Raw genomic sequence first — 19930 nt, 5'->3', positions numbered from 1 at the left:
CTCCCCTGCTTAGAAGCCTTCCAAATATTAGGGAAAGCCTGAATTCTTCCACATCTATCTCTCCAACATTACCTATTGGCTCCCTCACCCCAGCCCCCTTCACCCCGTACCCAGTGTACGAGCTATGCTGTCGGCAGTTCTACTTAATGCCCAGCAATTTCACCTTAGCATCTTGCTCACGCTGCTGCCTTGGCCAGGAACGGTCTTCTGCCATCCCTGGCCCCACACAACCCTGTCTACACAGGGAGCAGTTTTTGATCTCCCAAGAGCGAGGTGTCATATGGTCTCCTCGTGAAACTTTTCCTAATGCCTCAGCTTTTTCCTGCAGCTTTTTCCTGAATCCCCCAAGCCCTTCTGAGTGCCCCTGCGGACACTTTACAAGCTTGTGCCATAACACACTTAATACTTTGTTGCTCTTTTTTTCATATTGGTCTCTATTAGATTGTAAGTTCCATGAGGGCGAGGACCATGACTTACTCATGTCTATATGTTGTGCCTGGTATACCATAGGTGCTCAGTAAGTGCTTGTGGAGTGGATGAATGAAGGTGAGCTATTTCCTTCTTGGGTTTAATGACTCCACTGCCTGCCAAGTCAAAGTCAAGGTTTAGGGAGGTAAAACATCTTGTCCAAAGTCAAATGCTATCAAGTGATCTAATGGGGGTGGCATTTGGTCTCGGGATCCAGCATTCTGGTTCCCTTGGCTGCAGACTTTAGGTATCTGGCTGACCTTTTTATCTAGGTGCAAAGCAACTGCAGGTCCCTCTCTGGGACCCCTGGTCTTGCAGACTTAGCAAGGCATTGGGAAGCACAGCCCTTCTCTCTTGGCTGTCAAGAGATATGCTCCTGAGGGACCAGCTTTCCCTTTCCAGCTACAGGGGTTGGTGACCTAGTTCCATCTCCGCCACAGCCAAAAGCTTTCAGGGTGGGTAGAACATAATTTGGGAAACCAGTTAGATGAACTGGAGTGGGGTGCCCATTTGTAGGGAGATGAGGGATAGCAGAATAAAAATAAGGTTTTTACTCATCCACCTGCACTGACCAACGTGCAGACAGTGCTTCTGCATGATTTTATGTGTGGGGGGGCATGTCTGGGAAGGGTGCCTGCACTCTTGTTTCTTCTGTGTGTGGATGGGAGTTCTTCAGGTTGATGGCAACGTTCAAGGATAGAATTCCATTTAGGAAAGTGCCCCCCACCCAGGATATCTTTCCTACCCCTAGATCTCAAATGATGAAAATACGTGTAGAGAGGTTAAAAAAACGTGCCCAAGATTTCAGAGCCAATAGTAAGAGAGGTAGAATTCAGGTCTAGAACTCTGTGGCTCCAAACCCTGCCTTTTTCATGATCTCAAGTGAACTCTTTTCAAAAGGATATTAGGTAACTCAGTTTACTTTTTATATTTATAAGCATTTCTCTAAATTTGAAAGTGACATTTAAAAATATTTAGAAAATACTAAAATGTTTGAAGAAGAAAAATCACTTTTGGCAATAACTACTGATAATATTGGTAATTTCCTCTAGTTTTTTACCCATGCAAATATATATAATCAACAAAAACAGAATAATACTGTGCATAGTTTTTTATTGATTTTTCACTTACCTTTATCTCATGAACATTTTCTCATATCAATAACTAGTTTTTAGACATGATTTTTAATTACTAAATAATGTTCCATCACGTGAATGAGCCATAATTTATTTTAACAATCTTCCATTATTGCCTGCTTAGTTTGTTTCCGGCTTTTCACAATGATAAATTTGCACTAGTTCACGTTTTTCATAAAAATTTGTTCTCATCTTTATTACTTCCTTAAGAAGAAACGGGGTAATACTGGGTCAGTGGGTATGAATATTTTAAGGTATTTGATACCTCATGCCAAATTGTTTACCAAAAGGGCTCGACCTACCAGCAGAATGAGAATGCCTCACACAGCACCCTTACCAAGTTCGAGTATCTTGATTGAAATACCTTGGGTATGTTTTGGAGCATGCCATGATTCAACTACACAGTCCAGTGGATTGCACGGGGCAAAACCCGGCGGAGAGACCAGTGGGGAGGGCATTGCGATGATCCGGGTGGGACGTGAAGGGGACTTGAGGTTGGACAGTGGGAGTGGAGGGAGCGGAAGGTTTCACTGGACTCGTTGACTATTAGATGGGAGTGGGATATGGTGCTGATAAGGTGCTGATAAGGTGCCGAGGTGCCGCGTGGGATGCAGGAGAGGGCGGAGGCTGCTTGTCCTGCTCTGGCCTCCGCTGCTCCCAGGGTACCATCGGTGAGGTTGGCCGAGGAGCGACCCCCTCCCACCCCTTTAACAGGGACACTCCCCTTTAAGGCGGGCGCCCGCGCGCAGCTCCGGCCCTGCCCTTCGGGGGCGCGCGCGGCGGCCGCGGCGCCGGCTCCTCCGGGAGCGCACGTGCCGGCGCCGGGCGGAGGAGAGGGAGGCGGGAGCCGCGCGGCGGGAGGAGGGGAGGCGCCGGGGGCGCGCGCGCGCGCTCTGGGCGCTGCTGGGCTGCGGCGGCGGCGGCGGCGGCGGCGGCGGCGGTTACTATGGCGGAGTCGGCCGGAGCCTCCTCCTTCTTCCCCCTTGTTGTGCTCCTGTTTGCGGGCAGCGGCGGGTCCGGGCCCCGGGGGATCCAGGGTGAGTCCCGGGGCGGAGGGCGGGAGCCGGGGTGGAGGGGCCCCAGCAAGGGCGAGGCCGCCAGCCGCGACCCCTGGGCTGCCGCGCGCCCCCTCCCCACGCGCACAATATGGCCGGGCGGGGGGCCCCGAGGCATCGGGGTGATTCTCAGGCAGCCTCCCCCAGCCTCCGAGGCGCGGCCGCCCAGCCGCGACCGAGCTGGCGCCAGGCCCCGGGGGACCCGTGCCCCTTTCTAGGCGGGACTGGACTCGGGGAGCTCACGGGGGTCGCGCTCTCATCCCCCTCATGTTCCGTGGAGAGGAGTCCGGGCTTCCTTCCCCAAGATTTGGAATCCATGGGTTTTGCCTCAGCAGGTCCAGAGCCAGGGGGCTTTATTCCCTCCAGATGCCCCTGAGGGGGTCGCCTTTTCTCCCGCCAAGATTGTGGGGTTCGGGCGATGGGTCTTTGTTATTACGAGGTACCCTGAGCTTGGGGGGGTCCTTGCGCACCTCAAATTATAGGGGAAGGCGTCTCTAACCTTTCCTTCAGATCTAGCTCTTGGGGTGCCTCTCCCCCTCCCTGCTCCTCCTCCCTAATGTTCTGGGAAAGGGAGTCACATTTCCCCTTCGCTCAGTCCCTAGAGTTGGGGGTGGGGGAGCAAACCACCTACCCCCAGTCCTTGTGCCCAGTGGAGGCTCAGCGGAGGAAGTGGGATGAAAAGGCCCTTACTCCCTTTTAAACTTGGCTTTGGAATCTCTAACCCTATGAAACGTAGCTCCAGAACGGTTAATTTGAATCTAGGTGTATTTGCTTTCCTCCTCCCGCCCCCACCGCACCCCAGGGGGCCCATTCAGTTAATTACTTGGTGGAAGCCTTTCAGGTGAAATTCTAGAACCTGCTTTCAACCCCCACGATTATTTAAAGATCCCACCTCTGGGCCATCTCCCTGGCCCTGGGTCAGTACTTATTTACCTACCCGCACACTCAGCACCCTCCCACGCCCCTTACCTTCCAGCCCCCCGGCCGTCGGCTCGCCGGGCCCCACCCCCACCCTTCCCACTCTTGAGCTGGGTACCCTTGTGTGGGACACTCCACACAGTGTGTTGTTTATGAGGCTCTGAGGCTGAGAAGGGCAGATGAAATCCTAAAATATTTCATTTAAGAGGCTCAAATGTGTTCTGGCATTGGGGTAGCAGATGAAGGCTATATTTGGCACTTATATTGAAGTGATTATTGACCCACAGATGGATCTGGGAGAGACCATCAGGATTGTATTTGCTCCCAAGATACAAAGCCTGCTGCTTTGACTTCTCAGCAGCCCCTAACCTAGCAATGGGAGAGCAAGCGTGTCTTCTGTGGCTCTCCTGGCCACTAAAATAATGATTCTCAGGTGGGTTCGGGCTTCCTTAATAAAGCCGGCAATCAAGAAAAGACATCTTCCCACTTTGGAGACTCAAAAGCAAGTTCATTCTCTTGAGCTTCAGTGTTTGCTTCTAGCAGTGTAGCCTGTGCAGTGGGGTCTTTGTTTGCTTGGCTGACGCTTCTGCTGAGCACCTCGCATGTGTGCTCTGGGCTCACTACTCTGTGGCATGGGTAACTCTCCCCTGTGGGCTGATAACATGGTGAAGGGTGAAGGTGTGTGAACTGAGCCTGACATTTGCGATGAGAGAATGGTTTTCCGGATTAAGGATGTTTGCTGGGTCTTATTGTGGCCCTTGTTTTTGGAACACCTATCATAATACTTTTTCTCTAGGGGGCGAGTAAATAAGGAGACTCAGCCTTCAGGTTTGTCATCTTACATGTGGGTGAATAAATCTTTCAGTTCCTTTGTTAGAAATTTTTATCCTGCCCTAATAGATCCAAGATTTTTAACAAACATTTCCCTGCTGATTGGGTGTAGTGACTGTGGGGTTTTTCTTGTTAGGATCCCTGGTTAAAACTGTTTAATTGATAATCTAACTGGTGCTGAATGGGCAGAGTTCATTTTTTGTAACCTTTCTAAAATGAATGTTTGTGGGTTGAGGATGGGTAGGCATAACAGGGAGTTAGTTTCTTTTTTGGGTAAATTTGAAATTAGGTTGTGTGTCTAGCAAACATTCTCGAAGGCCTTTAAACTTCTTGGCCAGACACTACAGTTTTTTCCGGGACACATCTAGTTGCCAATAGCACATGCTACGGAGACCACTGTTGCAAAAGGCTTAAAGTAAAACGTCAGTTTCTGGGAAAATAGAGGCTGTGGGGTAACAAGAAGTAAATATTTTTTCCTCCCCTGCATTTCCCATTTAGCATTCCCTTACTTGGGCTGGAGGAGTGGCAGAGCCAGGCAGCTGTAATGCATGGTACTTGGAAATATGAAGGCAGTAAAGTATAGGTGTTTCTATTAATTAATGAATTAACAAGGATTCAGTAAAAGGCTAGTGATAAAGATAATGAATTTCAGGTTAGAAATAGCATCCAGTTGCTAGGTGTACCATCTTTTAAGGCCTAGCTTTGGAATTTTCACATTAGTATTCAAAAATTAAAATTAAATTAGGATCAGGAGAACATGACATTCACTTCTCAAGACAAAAGCAACAAGAGAGACATTTGAAGTCCTGACAGGAACACTTTGAATTTCTGTGAACAAACCTAAAATCTAATTTCAGGCCAAGTCTTGTAATTTTGTTGCATGGACATAGATTTGAGGTACAGTGAAAGCAAACTCTTGCACAGAAACAGACTCTGTGATTACTTTTATTACAGCAGCTCCTGAAACAGATGTTAAAATGGCTACTGTGGTTAAAGGTGGGAGCCAGATGGAGGGAGGAGGCTGGTGTACTCCCCAGAACTTTGCTCCCTTACAGGTTGTCCTTGAACACGTAACTTAACCTTTCCGTGATTCTGCCTCAGTTCTTCCTCTGTAAAGTGAGGAAATAGTTCGTGTCGTTCATATTGGGACATTTGTGAGGCTGATTTACTGATAGCCAGTTGGCTGGGGGGTATTTTTAGACACAGTTTTTTACTTCAGTGAACAAGTGATGTTGGGTTACTTTTTCTCTTTATAGGACAGCATAACATAGAAACACCACATGTCACAGAGTGGTTGAAATTTCTTCTTCTCTCTGCATTTTTTAGGCCCATTTCAGATTTCCTCAGGTGAGTTTCTGTCTTTCACAGGTCCTCACATCTGTAGACCTGGCAGCATACCTGTTCTAATCAAAGACTGTGTAGAGGGAGTGACCTGCTTTAGGCTTTATTGGCTTGGCAACGTTTTGATTCTTATGCAACTCTGGGTATGTTTATGGCACTATGTAAATGTTACATAAGAACATGGAGGCCGAGAGGTGGCCAGAATGGTGACGGTGAGCACGGAAGGTTAGACTGAGGACTTCAGCCGAAGGGACTTTGGGAATCTGCAGTCATTACAGGAAGAAGCTGCCTTTCGTTTTCATCTGAAAACCTTTTTAGATGATGGTGTCTTTCAGGTGGACTGCTGTGTTATAAATAGGCTTATTCTCCACCGGTGAGCTAATTGTAACCTTGCTACCAAAATACCAATCAGTAAACCGAGGAGACAGGCTGCTGCTTCCAGCATGTCCTGTTGAAGCTGCTTGTTGCATTTTGGAACATGAGCTGAATTGCATTGCAGTTTGTTCTCAAACAGCTCAGGAGTACAGGGTGTTGTGGTGTTATAGAATTCTCCGTTCATGGCTCTTGAGATCTTCTTTATTTCTGAAAGTTAAATTAGAATACGAAAGTGGCTCTTTTGTTTTAAATTTTGAAATCTTTATTGTTTGCTGCTCAGCTTTTTTTTTTACAGCAGCAGTGAACACTAAGTCTGGAATCCTGCCTCTTTGTCTTGCATTCTTGTGTTATTTGTCAATTATAGTAGGAGTTAATGTAAAAGGGTCTTCTCTCATTTTTCCCTCTGTATTTATAGGAAGAAACTCCTAGAGCCCTCCTTCTCTTTAACCTCTCTGATGATGCAGGCATCTGTAGCCCATCAGTTCCGCCTGGACTGGGAATACTAAAACCTTTTAAGTAATCAGTGCTTCTAGATCAGATGGTTCCCCTGAAGTGAAATTTGCATTTCTCTCTCTCTCTCTGTGGGCACTACCTCCTCCTGATCAGGTTTGAATACTTGTGCTCAAGTTTTATTCCTAGTTGCTCCGTCTCAGGCACAGTTTAACCCGAGCTCGGGCCTTAGAGGCACCATCTCTGCTCTTGTCTGTTCTCTCTGGCCGCTGGCTTGTCCATCATGGATAAATGGAACACCATGCAAAAATGCAATTTCAGAGTGTATCTTTCTTTCCTTTACCCTATAGAGTTTCCAGAGTTTGCGTTAGCTGTGACGTCTCCATTCTGGGCAATCTAGTTCTCAGAGACAGTGCCACTTCAGGCAACTCTGGTCTTTTCGGTTTCTTTCTCTCTTCACCCAGTCTTAGGCTTGCATTTGTCTTGCTAGATCTTTTGAATTTAACGTAATGAAAGTGACTGCCTTTCTCTTTAAAGTTTCAAATCACCCCTAATATTTGCACAGTTACCTATAGATTTCTTTATTCATGCTGTTGGTTATGTGCCTGAGACAGTTCTAGGTTTGGGGAAAGAGCCAAGAACAAGGTGGATGAAAAGCCATCTTGTAAGTTGTAGAACTTACAATTGGAGGGGGACTTAGACTGAAAATAAATAAGTAAACAAGAACATTATCAGTCATAAGTGCTGTGAAGGGAATAAAACAAGATGATGTGCTAGAGTGCCTGGAGCTACCATTTCACGTCTCTCTCAACTTTATTGTTTTATCTGTAAAATGAGGATGATATTTTGTTAGAACCAGATAAATGTGGTACAGATAAAATTACATCATGTAAAATTCCAAGGACTGCCAAATAGTTTCTCTGAACTGGAATTTTAATATATACAGTTAGAAGTCCCATTTCCTGCTTGTAAGTAAACATATATATATGCACATGTATTGAGTGCTTACTATGGTGATCGAAAGATTCCTTTTCACACATTTATTGAGCACTCGCCCTAAACCAGGCAATGTTATAGGTGCTAGAGATATAGCAGTAAACAAAAGAAGACAAAAATCTCTGCCCTCATGAAGGTTACTTTTTGACAGGTGAGATGGACAATAAACAAATAAAATGTAAGGTAGTTCTGCCTACCACAGTACACCTTCTTGTCCCACCGCCTCCCCAAGATTTCCAACCCTTGGTGTACACTTGCCTTCTCCCAGGTACTCAGACACTAAGCTAATCTAGGTACTGTTGTAAAGGGATTTAGCAGATGAAATTAAGGTCTGGAATCAGTTGACCTTCAGATAGAGGGATTATCAAGCTGGGCCTGACCTGTTCAAATGGGCCCTTTAAAAGCAGAGAGTTTTCTTAGCTAATTGCAGAAGAGGAATTCAGAGAGATGTGCTCCAGCTGGTTTGGAAGAAAGCAGATATCCATATTGTAAACTGCCTATGGAGGCTACCTGGCAAGGATATGTGGGCAGCCTCCAGGAGCTGAGAGTGGTCCTTGGCTGACAGTTGGTGGAAAGTGGGGACCTCATTCCTCTATCTGCAAGGAAATGGATTTTGCCAGCAATAAGTGAGCTTGGAAGAGGACCCAAGCTCCATATAAAAACACAGTCCTGGCTAACACCATTTCAGCTTGGCGAGATCCTGAGCAGAGAATCCAGTCATGCTGTGCCTGGACTTCTGACCTACAGAAGCCATGAGATAATTAATAGGTGTTGTTTAAAAAACAGTGTATATATCCACATATGTATTATGGTGAGCCAGGTGGTGATATGAAGAGAGGTAAAGGGAGGAAAGGCGGATAATATGAGATACCCCATATGAGCTTGAGGGTGTTTGAGACATGTTCCTAGCCATCCCATAGATGACCCATTCATGTGAAAAGTTCTTGACCACATGTGACTTACCCTTGCTATTGCAACCTTTTCCTAGACATTTGTATTTAGAGGGGGGAAGGGATTATGGGTGCTTGGGGGAAAAGTTCTTTTAGATGGTTGGAGTGTTTGATTTGAGGAATCTGGAAATGGAAACACGTATTTTTTTTTTAAGTAGGTATTTGTGGAGAACCTGCTTTGCCCCAAATTCTCATGTATTGTCTTGGTGTATGTTTATATGTTCCATTCTATACTTGTAGCAAAGACTGAGTCGAATTAAATCTGTGTTCATTTCTGGTATCCAGTATGTGTCTCGCACCAAGCTGAATGTTGAGAGGGATACTGAGGAAAGAGTCTCTGCCCCTGCCCTTTAGAAATTCATACACAAATCAACTATCATCTTGTTGGAACCACTACAAAACTGTGACCCTTCTCATTCACTGGGAATAACAGTATTAATAAACACATCAAATTTACTGAATGCCTACTATGTACCCAAGCACTGTGCTAAGCACCTGCATTCTGTCAAGTCTCTATCCAGCTGTTTTTCTGAAGTACTGTTTCCCCATTTTACAGATAAGAAAACGGGGGCATAGGGAGATTAAGTAGTGGGTCTAAGGTCTGTCTGACTGCAGAGCAGGTGCTCTAAATACTGTATTCTGTTATATACTGTGATTACTGTTAAAATAATCTTCTATGGGAGCCACTGTGGCGCAAGTGGTTGAGTGCCTGCTTCCAACTTGGGAGGTCCCGGGTTGGTTCCCAGTGCCTCTTAGGAAAAAAAACAAGTAAACCAACTCAGGGAAGTCCACGTGGCTCAGTGGTTGAACGCTGGCTTCCCACATACAAGGTCCTGGGTTCATTCCCTGGTACCTCAAAAAAAAAAAAAAAATCTTCTAACCAGTCTCTCTGCCTCCAGTCTCCCACTTGTCCTTGATCCTGCTACTGGGCTTAGCTCTGGAAAATGCCCCTTCTCAGTCTGCTGCTGCCACCACTTTGGTCTGGTGCTAGCCTGGCATTCCAATCTGTCTAATCTAGCACTAGTCTGTCTTCTCTCATCTCTTTGTTACCATATCTCTCAGATTACTGTAGACCTAATATGCCATGTATTTTTCACAGACCTCTGTTGTTCCTTCTCTCTAATGCTTTCCACCCAGGCCCCTTCTCTTCCCAGCTAAATCCGACCTCCTTCAAGGTAGGACTTTCTAGGATAGGGTTTTTTTGTTTTTTTGTTTTTTTATTTCTTTCCCCTTCCCTCCCCCCAGGTTGTCTGCTCTCTGTGTCCATTCGCTGTGTGTTCTTCTGTGACTGCTTCTGTCCTTATCAGGGCACCGGGAATCTGTGTTTCTGTTTGTTGCGTCATCTTGCTGTGTCAGCTCTCCGTGTGTGCGGCACCATTCCTGGGCAGGCTGCACCTTCCTTTGTGCTGGGTGGCTCTCCTTACGAGGCACACTCCTTGTGCGTGGGGCTCACCTACACGGGGGACACCCCTGCGTGGCAGGGCACTCCTTGCGCGCATCAGCACTGCGCATGGGCCAGCTCCACACGGGTCAAGGAGGCCCGGGGTTTGAATTGCAGACCTCGCATGTGGTAGACGGATGCCCTATCCATTGGGCCAAGTCCGCTTCCCAGGATAGGGGTTCTTAACCAGGGGTCCATGGATAGATTTCAGGGGGTCTGTGAGCTTGAAAATTTTAAAAAAACATTCTTGTGGGGACGTATTGATGCAGGTGTGATATATTTATTAAATAATGGACAGTATAATATGGACTTAGTAATGGGTCCATGGAACAAAAAAGATTAAGAACCCCTGTTCTAGGACCTTCTGCGTTTCCCCAAGCAATGATTCCATTCTCTCTGCTTTTCTCCTTGGTCCTTATTGGTAGATGGAAGTTCACATTGTTTTATATTATTTATTCCTCTCTTTCAGCCTCTGTCTTACACCTCCCCCCTCCTGAAATTGATGCTGGGAACTGGCTTACTTTTTAGATGGCTTTGGCCCATCAGAGAGCCTTGTGTATTTTAATTCCTTAATAAATCTGTTTAATTGAATTTATTCATTTCTTTCCCATCCCCTCAGCAAGATCCTAGGTAAATAATTCCAATTCTGTCCTGCTGTAATTTTATTATCTCTATAGTTTTTATTCCAGTCACTCAAAACTGCTGCAAACATGTGAGTTACTTGGGACATAATGATCTTTTCCTGCTTCACCTCTTTCATCTCTTTCTGTTCTACCACCTACCCATTTTATTCCAGCCAAATGAACTTGATCTCAATCTCATTCGTTTTATTCTCAGCCTCGGCTGGTTTTTTTCTCCTTCATTGACCCAGTTGCCTGAAACTAGCCCACTAAACTGTAACATACACTGTCTCCTCACCACTCATCCATAGTACAGTAAATAGGTCAGGAAGAAAATATTTCAGAAACCAGTGATAAATGTCCTCCCCTGTCCTAAAGAGGCAGAAGTATGTCTGTTTAAAGGCAACAAGGAAAATAGAAAGAATGGTTTTGTACCTTCATTATAAACTTTAAGTAAAGGGGAGATACAAGTTACTGGTGGAGAGTCTAAATTGGACGCTTGAGCCTTACACTTAGTTCCTGGGAACACTGGACACTCTTCCTCAAAATGATGCTATTCATTCCAGTTTTACCTTGGCGTTTTCTTGGGCAGCAGGTGGGACCTTGCTAGATGTTCAGGTATTTACAGTCAGCCATAAATTAAGTTGCAATGACAAGTCTCCTTAGCATAAACATCAAACGTCTCTCTTGAGTGAGAACAAAGCTTTCATTCTCTAGACCTGAGGCTTAAGGTTGAACTTGTTTAAACAGCTCTCTAGGTTTGGGTTTGTCTCCAAGTAGAATGTCAGAGAGGCAGTTTGTAGAATGGATGTAGTGTGGAGCTGGCTTTTCAATCACCTTTCTCCGGTGCAAACCCGATTCTGAGACCTTTTCCCAGGTCAGAATTAAATACCAAGCTTATCAAGTGTCTTATTGTTAAATCTGTGTGTGTCCTTCCCCACCCCCCATACAAACAGCTTTCTTTATTAAGTCTATTTTTTTCACAAGTGCTTTTTTTTTCCTTAGAGACATGCAGGTTTTATTTATTTTTTTATACTTTATTAAAGTTAATAGATCACAAAGAATGTTACATTAAAAAACAACAAACATAAGATGTTCCCGTATACCCCACTCCCCACCCACCACCTCATCGTTTTTGTAAATTGTATTTTTTTTTGAAGATATATACATCACACAAAAAAAGTTACATTAAAAAAATAAGAGGTTCCTATACACCCCCCACCTCCCACCCCACTCCTCCCACACTAGCAACCTCCCCCATCATTGTGGCACCCTCATCTCACTCCACGAACCCATTTTGGAGCACTGCTGTACCACATGGATAATAGTTTACCCTGTAGTTCACACTCCCCCCCAGTATATTCAGTAGTTTATGGCAGGATATATAAAGTCCAGCATCTGACCCTGCAATATCATTTAGGACCACTCCAAGTCCCAAAAATGCCTCCACATTGCATCTCTTCTTCCCTCTCCCTGCCCTCAGCAACTACTGTGGTCACTTTTTATTGGTACATTTTTTGGTTTTTCTCAATACCAATTATACCTGTAAAATTTGACTACATTATAAAACAGCTTGCACTAGGCTGAGTATTTGAGAGATTTTATTTTAATGTTTTTCTTTTGTTTTGTTTTGTTTTTGAGGTACCTGGGCCAGGGATTGAACCCAGGACCTTGTATGTGGGAAGCTGGCATGTAACTACTGAGCCACATCAGCTCCCCTGAGTTGGTTACTTCATTCGTTTGCTTGTTTTGCTTTTGTTTTTAGGAGGCACTGGGGATTGAACCCAGGACCTCCCATGTGGGAAGCAGGTGCTCAGTCACATGAGTCACATCTGCTCCCCTGTATTTTTTTTTAGTAGATTATTTTTAGAGCAGTTGTAGTTTACAGAAGAATTACACATAAAGTACAGAGTTCCTGTATTCTCCACCCCCCCACGTTTTTCCTATTAACATTTTACATTGGTGTATTTGTTACAATTGTTGAACCAATATTATTAGAATTATATTAACTAAAGTCCAGAGTTTACATTAGGGTTCACTCTTTGCATTGTACTGCTCTGTGACTTAAAAAAAAAAAAAGTTTACTATGATAATATGTAGGCAACATAAAATTTTCATTTTAAGCACTGAACTATAAATAGGTGTTATTACCTTCAGAATTTTGTGCTGCCATCACCACCATCCCTTACTAAAACTTCTCCATCAGCCCAAACAGAAACTATGTAGACATTAAGCAATAACTCACAATTCTCCCTCTCCATCCCTGTTCCTGATAACCTGTACTCTACTTTCTGTCTCTATGAAATTGCGTATTCTAGTTATTTCATATAAGTTGGTACATACAATGTTTGTCCTTTTGTGTCTGGCTTATTTCATGCATTGTGATGTCTTCAAAGTTCATCCATGCAGTAACGTGTATCAGAACTTCATTTCTTTTTAGGGCTGACTAATATTCCATTGTGTGTCTGTACCACATTTTGTTTATCCATTCATCTGTTGATGGGCACTTGGGTGGCTTCATCTTTTGGCTATCATGAAAAATGCTGTAGAATATATATAGTGTGCCTGGTATATAAATATCTGTTTGAGTGCCTGCTTTCAGTTCTCCTAGACGTGGGATTGCCAGGTCATATGGTAGTTCTATGTTTAACTTTTTAAGAGACTGTTTCCACAGTGGCTGCACCATTTTATATTCCCACCAACAATGCATGAGTGTGTTCCCATTTCTCTGCATCCTCTCCAACACAAATTTTCCTTTTTTTTTCCTCTATAGTAGCCCTTCTAGTTGGTATGAAGTGGTATCTCATTGTGATTTTGATTTGCATTTCCTTAATAATTAACAATGTTGAACATTCTTTCCTGTGCTATTGGCTCTTCTCTATCTTCTTTGGAGAAATGTCTATTTAACTCTCTTGTACATTTTATAATTGGGTTGTTTAATATATTTTTAAAATCTAGTTTTGATGATTGTGAAAGATGGAAAAAGTAACTTGGGTGTTTTCTACCAATAGCATCTGATTGCTTTGCTTTACTGCTGCAAGATTTTTCTTCTTATGTGAACTTCGGTGCTTAGTACAGTACCAGTTCAAAGTTATTATCCTCCAGCCTTCCCCATCCCCATCCCCTGCACACATGCTTTTTTGCCCTGGAGAACCAAACATTACCTTTTATTTTGTGACAGTTTCATGCCAGATACTTCCTTTTTTGAATTTGAGGATTTTTATAAACACTGTCCCGATCAGTAGTTGGCAAATAACTTTTAACTTTCAGTGCAGTGGAATCCTTTTTAAAATGAAAATATAGAAATTTGTATAAAATGGATAAAAGGTGAACAATTAAGGCAGAATCCCCCTCTTTCTCATAAGTTATTAAACTAAGATTTGTTGGGCATCTGGCACTGTGCTAGATACCAGTGAGAAAATGGTGAAGAAAAGGATGACACTGGTTCCTTCCTTGTGGAGTTTGAAGGTTCCTGGGACATCTTAGAAAAGCTAGGGCTCCAGGAAGAATGCAGTTTGAAAAACAATGTACTTCCAAGTTTGTTTGTTTGTTCCTAGGCGTGGAGTATGTTTTGGGGTGTTCGTTTGTTTTTTTAATTGAAATTATACATGTTATTTTACAAATTCTGTTGCATTAACAATAGCTCTTAGAGATGGATCTACAATGTATGTCACCCACATACACATAATATGAAATACATAAAATTTACCATTTTATTCATTTTAAAGTGTACAATTCAGGGGCGTTAGGTATCTTCATGTATTGTTCAACCATCACCACTGCTAGTTCTAGATCTTTTTCATCATCACAAAAGGAAATCCTGTACCCATTAACAGTCACTCTCCCTTTACCCTTCCTCCAGACCCTGGCAGCTACTAATTTGTTTTCTGTCTTTATGGATTTGCCTGTTATGGACATTTCATATAAATAGATTCATATAATATGTGGCATCTGAGTATAGTGTTTCCAAGGTTCGTCCATATTGTAGCATGTGTCAGCACTTCATTCCTTTTTGTGACTGACTAATATTCCATTGTGTGGATAAGCCACATTTTGTTTATCCATTCATCAGTTAATGAATGTGAGTAATGCTGTTGTGAACTTTTGGGCACAGACTTTACATTTCTGTAAATGTAAATGTAAAGGATGGGATTACTAGGTCTTACGGTAATTCTATGTTTAACGTTTTGAGGAACTGTCGTGCTGCTTTCCACAGTGGCTGCACCATTTTACATTCCCACCAATAATGCACAAAGGGTTTTAATTCCCTACATCCTTGCCAACACTTGTTATTGTCCCTTTTTCCTTTTATTGTGGTCATCTTCCTAGTGGGTGTTAAGTGGTACCTCATTATGGTCTTGATTTGACTTGCATTTCCCTAATTACTAATGAGCATCTCTTCATGTGTGTGTTGGCCATTTGTATATTTTCTTTGGAGAAATGTTTAAGTTGTTTGCCCATTAGGTTGTTTTTTGGTGTTGAATTGTAGGAATTCTTTATATATTCTTATCAGATATATGATTTGCAAGTATTTTCCCCTTTCTGTAGGTTGATTGACTTTTCGCTTTCTTGATAATGTCCTTTCATGCATGGAAGGTTTTAATTTTGATGAAGTCAAGTTTATCTTTTTGGTGCTCATGCTTTTGCTCTAATGCTTTGATCCTATCTAAGAAACCGTTGCCAAATTCAGTATCATGAAGATTTACCCCTATGCTTTAAGAGTTTTAGAGGTTTTAGAACATAAGCCTTAACTCTTATATTTAGGTCTTTGATCAATTTGCATTAATTTCTGTATATGAGATATCTCCATTCTTCTGCGTGTGGCTATCCAGTTGTCCCAGCAGCAGCAGCATTAGTTGAGGAGACTGTTCTTTATCCATTGTGTGCACTTGGCACCCCTGTTGAAAATCAGTTGGCTGGAGATGAGTGGGTCTGTTTCTGGACTCAGTTCTATTCCATTGGTCTATATGTCTGTCCTTATGAGAGTACCACACTGTTTTAATTATTCTTGTCTTTGTCGTTAGTTTTGAAATCATGGAGTGAGAATCCTCCAACCTTGTTCTTCCTTTTCAAAATTGACTATTTGGAACCCCTTGCGATTTTGTAAGAATCTGAGGACGGCTTTTTCATTTCTGCAAAAAGGCTGCTGAAATTATTTATTAGAGAAGTTGTAAGTTTACAGAAAACCATGAGAAAATACAGAGTTCTCATGTTCTCCTCATATCCAATTCTCCCTATTAATGCTTTACATTAGTGTAGTACCTTTGTTACATAATATTACTATAATTACGCCATTAACTATAGCCCGTAGTTTACATTAGGGTTCAGTGTTGGTGTTGTACATTCCTAGTGGGTTTTTAAAACCTTTTATTTAAAAATCTGTAGATAATTTTGGGTATGTATTCTTTTTAAAGACTGCATGCACATCATTTCATAAATGACATATAATTTAATCTCATGTTAGTGGACAGTTTAGGTTCTTAACTTTTCAGTATTGCATGTAACATTGCAAAAAAAAAAGCCCCATCTATTAGTATATCTATAAAACCTTGGAGGAATATGAATCAAACATGTAACAGTAATTATCTCTGGGGCAGGAATTAAGGGAGCTTTCAACCTCTACATTAATTATATTTCTATGATGTTTGAAATTTTTTAAACAATGAAATATGGATTGTTTTTGTAAGCAGGAAAAAAATCCACTAATGATAAAGTTAAATAAAACACAAAAACTCAAAATCTGGTATAAAATATTTATATTGGACCTCAGTACCAAGTGGACTCCCCCAAATGAAATGTTAGAATTAGAAGGCTTAGTAGCAAGTGAAGGCCTTAATCTGTATGACTTGATCTCAGAGATTTGGTGGAAAGAGAACCAGTAGGTTTGGAGATGTTGAGCTAGAGACCACAGGTTCCAAGGCTAGATGGGCCTGCATGTAAGGCACAGCATGGGGTGGAAGTGTTGCCTGAAAAAGACAGTACTCTCTATCTCTCAGTGAGGCCTCTTCCTTATATAATGTAATGAGGCTGGTAGGGATCTGATGTAGATCACCTACCTAGGATAATGAGATTAGAGAAACTACAGAATTAGGGCAGACAGTAATGATTGGGAACTGGAATTACCCAAACATGAACAAAAAGTCAACACAAAAGTTTTGTTTAGGAGCCCATTCTAGAATAGGAAGTCTTAGAACTACTAAAGAAATAACTAAATCTGATCCTGCATGTTGAATAAAATCTAGTACAGGAAATAATTGCAAGTAATCTGAAAGAGGGAATGCTCAGTTGTTCTTAGAATATGTATGTGCAAAGACTCCAGCTGATGGTGACGGGGTTAGGGGAAGGATGTTGATGGGGAGGGCCTGCCTATATCGGATCTGGAAAGTAGAAGGGCAGAAAGCTTCTGTCAAAAAAATTTCTTTATTTTAAGGAAGAATGAGAACTAACATCACAAAGAGAGGCCACTGGAAATCAGGTACCTTGTGAGGGAAGTACTTAGCACCAAGGGATAGCCAGTCCACAAAACTGAATCTGCATCAGATCAAGCCTCTAGAGCTAACACTAATTAATAGAAAATGCAGGAAAGAGAGAGGAACATGTTAAATGACACCATAGGACTCAGTCAACAAACTCTAGACTCTGAGGAAGTATAGAAACATCAGTCTGGTTTCAGCAAGTAATTTGTGGGAGTGAGGAGAAAAACCAGAAAGGGGAATCCTGTAGATTTGGTTTTAGAGACCTCTCTGCTAAGTGTAGCAAAAGGGTCTTATTTGGATCTGGATTTAAGCAAATGAACTGTTAAAAAATTTTTTTTAAGTTTTTTTTATTTTGAGGCAATAGAAGACATTTGAACATCAGTTGGATATTTGGTAATGTTAAGGCTCTTGTCAGTTATTTTAGGTGTGATGATGTGGGAAGCTGGGCAATTTGAATTATAGTTTGTAGAAGATTCCAGCACGACCAATAATTAAAGGTTAAGGGTCTGTGAAAGCATCACGGGTAGGGTTGGGGGTGGGGTGGTGAGGACCTGCTGGAGAAATTGGTGCCTGGTCATAGTGGGATAGCTAACATGTAGACTTGTATCCATACAGGCATTGAGCTAACAGCTTTTTTTACACCACTTCTCTTATTCCTCAGAGCACTCCTTTGAAGTAAGTTCTATTGTTGTCCCCATTTCATAATTGGGCATCTGAAGCTAGTTAGTTTAAGAAAGTTGCCATGTTACTCAGCTAGCAAATGACAGTCAGTATTCAGACCTGGGCTCTGACCTCAGAATCCAGGCTGTTAATTACTGCGTAATTATGTCCCCCTAAAGGTCCTGTCAATGATAGAAGCAATAGCACAAAAAACAAAAGAGTTACTTCCTCCATTTTTATTGAGGAGCATACTATGGAATTGCAACCCCCAAATCTTTTAAAATAGGTAGGTTGTATATGTTAGGTACGTCTCAAGGTGTCTAAAGGATTAAAACCAATGTTGTTGTCTTAATTGTCAATAAATGTTATTTCATTCTGAATTTAAATAGTGATATAAGTATAGGATGTTACAGACCTCATTAAAGAACTAGATCTTTGTGACAGATTGTATTTTCCTAAATGACTGAAGGGCTATCTCCCACCCCACATGTTCTTCTTACAATGTGACTTTGACATTCCTCCCATCAACAGGTGGGGTCTGTGTTCCCTCCCCTTGAATTTGAGTGAAGATTTGACTTAAAGAACATGAAAAGTGGTGCTGTGTTCCTCCTAAGGCTAAGCCACAGAAAGGATACCTTTTTTTTTTAACCTGGTTCATTCTTTCGGGACCTTGCTCTGGGGAAGCCAGCCACTGTGCTATGAGGAAGCCTAAGCTAGCCCCAGTGAAGGGACTGCTTGGATAGGTTCACAGGAAGATGAACCAAGGCCCCCAGCCAAGAGCCAGCATCAACTGCCAGATGTGTGAGTAAATGGCCCTTCAGAAGGATTCCAGCCCCCAACTGTATTAGTCACCAAAAGGGGTGCTGATGCAAAGTACCAGGAACCTGTTTTTTTAAAGGGTATGTATTTGGGGTAGAAGCTATGGTCTCAAGGCCCTAAAGAGTACTTCCTAAGAGTTATTTCCTCACCCAAAGTCTGTTGGTGGGCAGTATCTGTGGAAGTTCAGTCTTCTTCTTTCGCTTAAGGCTCCGTGGTCCCAACTTCTGATCTCAGCTGTAGGCTGGCATAAGGTTTGTCTCTCTCCCCAGGGCTCTTTAATTTCCAGGCTCAGCTGCTCTGTTCTCTTCACAAGGTCAGCTGTAGACTATCAGGCTTATCTCTCTTTCCAGAGCCTCTGCAGTGTCTTTTTCTGTGTATGTCCACCCACTAGGTGGGCAGGAACTCAATGCCCTATTCACATGGTCAAATCAAAACCCTAATCTTAATTTAATCAAGTACACGTAACCTTTGAATTTAATACAATCAAAGAATATTACACCCAGAGGAACCAACCAGTTTACAAACATCTCTTTTTAGAATCCGTAAATAATGTCAATCTGCCACACCAACCTTGAAGTCTTTCAGCCGAAACCTCTAACATTATGGAGCAGGGATGGGCTTTCTCTGCCATGCCCTGTCCAAATTCCTAAACCACAGAATCCATGCACAAAATAAATAGTGGTTTTATGCCACTAAGTTTTGGAGTGATTTGTTACACAGCTATAGTAACTAGAATGATATTCTTTTTCAAAGGACTTTAAGGTTTTCATTGTAAATGGCCCTATTTTGCATATATGTTTAGTGTTGGCCTACGAGAATTCAGCCCTGGAGATACAAAGGTGAATGGGGCAGTCTGTTTCTTCAAATCGCAATTTAGCCAGAAAATTGCTAGATTAGCCTGTTACTTCTGTCTCTAAAGAGATTTCCAGGGAGATCCTGGTTACTGTGCTAGAGGAATCTATAATAAAATTTAGGGTCTCCAAACCTAAGAAAATATTATCACCATGAGGGGAAAGATGGCAGTGTGGTTTTCTAAGGGCTAGGCAGTTTAATAATTTGGAACTTTTTAGGAGACAAACGTATATGAATAAAGAGGAACTAAGACATAATCTTGACTTTCAGAAAAACTTTAATAAGGTCAATATATGGTGGTCACTTCAAAGTCTCAAGGGGACCAAAGAAATTTATGTAATGTGTAAAGAGCTTTTTTTTTTTTGAGACATAAAGGGCTACTTCTGCAGTATTGGAGTTGCTAGGATGAAATAAGGAGTCTGTGGAGAAGCCTTAATGTTTGCAGTGACAGTCTTAGGCTGTAACACACTAAATCCCTGGAGTGTACCTGCGGAAGATTTGGCGAGGCTCTTTGAGTGGGCAGAAAACCAATGTAGTGAATT

At 42.5% G+C, this 19930-nt stretch overlaps 1 protein-coding gene across 2 annotated transcripts in view; it reads left to right on the top strand.

Moving 5' to 3' along the window:
* The first annotated feature begins 2483 nt into the window (after positions 1 to 2483).
* The window catches only part of ACVR1B (activin A receptor type 1B), a 53862-nt gene continuing 36415 nt past the window's right edge, over positions 2484 to 19930 (top strand). The window contains exon 1 of one of the 2 annotated variants that reach the window (XM_058308195.2): positions 2484 to 2641. In XM_058308195.2, the coding sequence (XP_058164178.1) occupies positions 2551 to 2641 (91 nt within the window). In that variant the 5' untranslated portion in view covers positions 2484 to 2550. The remainder of the gene's footprint in view (positions 2642 to 19930) is intronic. The other variant, XM_058308194.2, reaches the window with a different exon arrangement.

The sequence above is a fragment of the Dasypus novemcinctus genome, chromosome 12 (genome assembly GCF_030445035.2).
Source record: "Dasypus novemcinctus isolate mDasNov1 chromosome 12, mDasNov1.1.hap2, whole genome shotgun sequence".
In the NCBI taxonomy this organism is placed as follows: Eukaryota; Metazoa; Chordata; class Mammalia; order Cingulata; family Dasypodidae; genus Dasypus; species Dasypus novemcinctus.
This window is presented reverse-complemented; position numbering and strand designations above follow the sequence as displayed.